The sequence below is a fragment of the Aquarana catesbeiana genome, linkage group LG08 (assembly GCF_042186555.1).
Source record: "Aquarana catesbeiana isolate 2022-GZ linkage group LG08, ASM4218655v1, whole genome shotgun sequence".
Taxonomy (NCBI): Eukaryota; Metazoa; Chordata; class Amphibia; order Anura; family Ranidae; genus Aquarana; species Aquarana catesbeiana.
In genome coordinates, this window is record NC_133331.1 from 4,930,804 (window position 1) to 4,936,219 (window position 5,416).

The 5,416-nt window shown below is 46.4% G+C and overlaps 1 protein-coding gene across 1 annotated transcript; it reads left to right on the forward strand.

Annotated features, from left to right (window-relative positions):
- LOC141105196 (C3a anaphylatoxin chemotactic receptor-like) lies at window positions 1-1,008 on the forward strand. The gene has a single exon (XM_073595085.1). It carries the CDS (start codon window positions 1-3, stop codon window positions 967-969), a length of 969 nt encoding a protein of 322 aa, XP_073451186.1. The 3' UTR covers window positions 970-1,008.
- The last annotated feature ends 4,408 nt before the right edge of the window (window positions 1,009-5,416 follow it).

Genomic DNA, 5,416 nt, shown 5'->3' on the forward strand with positions numbered 1-5,416 from the left:
ATGTCTTTACAGAAGAACATGATGTCCAACGTCAGTGATACGGACCTAAAGATCTTTTACAACCATAATCATTTGTTCTCAGTCCTGGTTTTCTGTTTCACAACCCTCGTAGGTGTCCCCGGCAATGCTCTGGTGCTTTGGGTTACAGGAGTGAAGATGAAGTGGACCATGACTACCATTTGGTTTTGGAACCTTGCTGTGGCTGATATTATCTGCTGCCTGTCTCTCCCATTTGTCATAATGCAGTTCTTCTACCCAGATTGGCTATACGGCCCCATGCTCTGCAAGATGATACCCCCCATTACTCATTTAAACATGTTTACCAGCGTCTTCACCTTGGTGGCTATCAGTGTTGACCGTTGCATTCTGGTTGTCCTACCCATTTGGGCCCGAAATCACAGAGGAGTACGAACGGCGTGGATGACATGTTTGGCTATTTGGACCTTGTCCTCCATGATGTGTCTACCTAAAGTCCTGTACCAAAATTTCAAAACTTCTGATAACAGAACTTCATGCTCTCTTGAGGAGGATATGAGAAAGCTCACCAGTTACTTCCATATGGTTTTTGGTTTTCTGCTTCCATTCTTAATCGTTTCTACGTGTTACATTTCTGTGGCTTTTATATTGCACAATAGAAGATTTGAAGAAGTTGGTAATAAAATCATCAAGGTGTCTTTAGGGATCATAGTCGCATTTTTCATCACCTGGGCCCCCTTCCATATAATGGGTGTAGTCATGATATACATTGAAAGTGATGTAGTGGAGGTCCTAAATTTGTTCTCGCAGTCTATGGCCATGTTCAATAGTTGTATCAACCCAATTCTCTACGTCTTCATGGGGAAAGATATGAAAGATAAGGTGAGACATTCTATTGCAGAGCTCATACAAAATACATTTAGTGAATACTTATCAAAAACACCACCTCAAAGGAATCAGCACATGGGAGCAGACAACGTGCCTCTACCATGAAGATTTCGGTGTAAAATACCAAGTTGTGCCAAAGGTCGATTGCCAAGATAATTAAAGGAAGATCTCTGCTTGAATGTTCAGATGGATCTGTAGACTTTTATATTATATGACTGGATAATGTGTTAGGATCTATACTGGTATGGGCTGGGTAATATGTTAGGATCCATACTGGTATGGACTGGATAATGTGTTAGGATCTATACTGGTATGGACTGGATAATGTATTAGGATCTATACTGGTATGGGCTGGATAATGTGTGAGGATCTATACTGTTATGGACTGAGTAATGTGTTAGGATCTATACTGGTATGGGCTGGATAATGTGTGAGGATCTATACTGGTATGGACTGGGTAATATGTTAGGATCCATACTGGTATGGACTGGATAATGTGTTAGGATCTATACTGGTATGGACTGGATAATGTATTAGGATCTATACTGGTATGGGCTGGATAATGTGTGAGGATCTATACTGGTATGGACTGGGTAATGTGTTAGGATCTATACTGATTAGGGATGAGCCGAACCCCCCCCTCTGGTTCAGTTCGCACCAGAACCTGCGAACGGACCGAAAATTTGCGCAAACTTTAGAACCCCATTGAAGTCTATGGGACTCGAACGTTCAAAATCAAAAGTGCTAATTTTAAAGGCTAATTTGCATGGTATTGTCCTAAAAAGGGTTTGGGGACCCGGGTCCTGCCCCAGGGGACATGTATCAATGCAAAAAAAGTTTTAAAAACGGCCGTTTTTTCGGGAGCAGTGATTTTAATGATGCTTAAAGTGCAAACAAAAAAGTGAAATATTCCTTTAAATATCGTACCTGAGGGGTGTCTATAGTATGCCTGTAAAGTGACGCGTGTTTCCCGTGTTTAGAACAGTCCCTGCACCAAATGTCATTTTTAAAGGAATAAAAGTCATTTAAAACTGCTTGCGGGTTTAATGTAATGTCGGGTCCTGGCAATATGGATGAAAATCAGTGAGACAAACGGCATGGGTACCCCCCAGTCCATTACCAGGCCCTTTGGGTCTTGTATGGATATTAAGGGGAACCCCGCACCCAAATTAAAAAAAGGAAAGGCGTGGGGCCCCCAGGCCCTATATACTCTGAACAGCAGTATACAGGCGGTGCAAACAAGAGAGGGACTGTAGGTTTGTTGTTAAGTAGAATCTGTTTGTAATTTTGAACTGGCACATTTTTAAAGTGTAGCTCCAGCCAAAAAATCTATTTTTAAGCTTTTTGGAAAACATAGGGAAGGGTTATCACCCCTGTAACATTTGTTTTTCTTTCTGTGCTCCTCTTCAGAAGATTTTACCTCACTTTCTGTCCCAATGACAAATGTTTTTTGACAATTTGGACTGGTGATAAAGCATCAGTGAAGAGGAAACACGTTTTTCCCATATTAACTCTTATCCTCGGTTCACACAGGGACGACTTGTCAGGCGACCTAGTCGCCTGACAAGTCGCCTCCCGTTCTGTGCTATGGAACCGTTCTAAGGGGAGTGACGCAAGTCGCTCCGACTTAGAAAAAGGTTCCTGTACGACTTCGGGGGCGACTTGGGGCGACTTGCATAGACTTCTATACAGAAGTCGTTTTGCAAGTCGCCTGGGCAGTCGTGTGCAGGTCGCCTCGGTGAGGTGACCTGCAAGTCGTGCCGCCTCTGGTGTGAACCGAGGCTTACAGGAGAGAATTTTCCAACGTTGAGTTCCACCTGGTGGGCATGTCACAGATTAGGCGGTTCTTGGGCAGGTTAAATTCCTTTTGGAGGTCAGTCAGCCGAGCACTGGCATTATATGACCGGCGAAAATGCACACAGACTTTCCTGGCCTGCCTCAGGACTTCCTGTAAGCCCGGGTACCTGCCCAAGAACCGCTGCACCACCAAGTTAAGGACATGAGCCAAACAGGCACGTGGCTCAGTTGTCCCTGTCGGAGGGCGGAGAGGAGGTTGGTGCCATTGTCGCAAACCACCATTCCTGCCTTAAGCTGGCGTGGCGTCAACCACCTCTGAACCTGCCCCTGCAGAGCTGACAGAATCTCTGCCCCAGTGTGGCTCCTGTCCCCCAAGCACACCAGCTCAAGCACCGCATGGCATCTTTTGGCCTGCATACTTGCGTAGCCCCTTGAACACCTATGGAGCACCGCTGGTTCCGAGGACAAAGCACAGGAAGAGGCCATGGAGGAAGAAGAAGAGGAGGAGGTGGAGGAGAGAGGTGTGTCAGAATCACCAGTAGTAGTATTTTGGAGGTGTGGTGGCGGAACAACCTCCAAAACTACTGCACCTTGTCCTGCATCCTTCCCAGCTGCCAGCAGAGTCACCCAATGCGCCGTGAAAGATAGGTAACATCCCTGTCCATGCCTGCTGGACCAAGAGTCAGCGGTAATATGCACCTTACCACTGACTGCCCTGTCCAGCGAGGCCAAGACATTGCCTTCCACATGCCGGAATCGCCTTCCGTGAGAAAAAGTGGCGTTTGGAAACCTGCCACTGAGGTACCGCACATTCCACAAACTCACGTAAGGGGGCAGAGTCTACCAACTGAAAAGGCAGCAGTTGAAGTGCTAGCAATTTAGCCAAGCTAGCATTCAACCGCTGGGCATGTGGATGGCTGGGAGCGAACTTCTTTCGGCGGTGCAGCAGCTGGGGCAGGGACATTTGCCTGGTACAATCTAAAGTCGGTGTACCAATAGCAGATTGCCTGCAAGTACTTGGCTGTGACACACCTAATTCTACACCTTCATTCATCTCAGTGCAGGTCTCAGAGAAGACTGAAGGTATAGTGGGGTTGGAGATCCCAGCTGATGAGGAGCAAGGAGAGGTCCTCTTTGTTCTTTGGTGTGGGTCTTTTAGGTACGCTTGCCAACGAACTGCATGGCAGGTCGACATATGTCGTCTAGTCAAGCATGTGGTGCCCAAGCGGGTGATGTTTTGGCCACGCGAGATACGCTTGAGACATATGTTGCAAATAGCAGTGGTGGGATCTGATGCACTCATCTCAAAAAAGGCCCACACCAAAGAACTTTTGGAATAACGCGCAGAGACAGCAGCGCCCTGCACATGCGGAGCTCTGCGGTGTGATTCAGTCGGTGTGCTGCCCTTAAGCTGGCCCCTGGGGGGCATCCTGCCTCGTTGGTGATGTGCCTCCTCCTCCTCTCTCCTATCAGGCACCCACGTGGAGTCAGTGAACTCATCATCCCCTTCCTCCTGATCACTGGATCAAACCTGGCAGTATGCTGCAGCTGGGGGAACATGACTTCCAGATTGCTGTCCTTCTTGGGCACCCCCTCTGTCCGAGCTCACAATACTGCCCTCCTCTAGCTGAGTACCATCATCGGAGCCTTCAAAACGCTGGGCATCCTCCTGGAGCATGTACCCAACACTGTGGTCAAACAGTTCGGGGGACTCCTCAGGAGGACATGGTGGGGCTAGGGAAGGATTGACTGATGCCATTGAGCCGAGGGAAGAGGCCAGACAAAGTACCCTGAGCCTGGGTGAGAGAGGATGAGGAGGATGAGGACGGCTTGGTCATCCACTCTACCAAGTCTTCCGCATGTTGCGGCTCAACACGGCCAGCTGTCGAAAAAAAGTACAAGCGTGTCCCATGGCAACGTGCTGATGAGGATGCACCGTCTCCACGACCAGCACTGTTGCCTCTAGACACAGAGCCTGCTTACCCTCTTTTATTGGCTTGTGACTGTCTGCCTCTCCTTGTTGGGGAACAAAGATAATAAGCAAAACCCTGCGAGCCACATACGGATAAATGCCTACAAACTAATATATAATCAAAACCTGAGTTGAGACCAGCTGCAAACACTCAGTCACGTTTCATAAGCGTGCAAGTGGCAAAAAATAAAAAAAAATGTGTCTGCGCTAGAAAAAAGGTCACATCAATCAAAATTGCAGCAAATAAATATATAAGAAACATGGATGTTGACCAATATTATACTTAAGTGAAAGTACCACTAGGTGCTTAAATGAAAAGTGCACAGTGCTACTTAAAACACACAATGTGAGTGATCAATCAGAAAACATATAGCATAAATACTGAATCAAAATAAAGTATAAAGGGATATATCCACTGGTGAATAAGATAGAGTCCAAATCAGTGTAAATCCGGAAATATAAAAGTGCCCAAAAAACATAGTCCATAAATTAGTGAAGTTCGCACATCTTTCCTTCCAAGAGTGTGTCACCAAGAAACATGCTGTAGTGTCTTCCAGCCACCCCCACAGGTAATATGCTCACCTTCCTATGTGTGACACAGTGATTAAACTATGCCAAACAAAGCTTTGGAGACACTCCTGTGCTCTATTGGAACCAGCTGTGCAGACCTTCAATGCTCTCAGTGAAGATAATATATGCAAAAGAAAAAAACTCCATAACGCAATATTGCAAGATGTAATAAAAGGATGTTTATTTAAAAAGGTTCTCTCCCCTTGTGGGGGT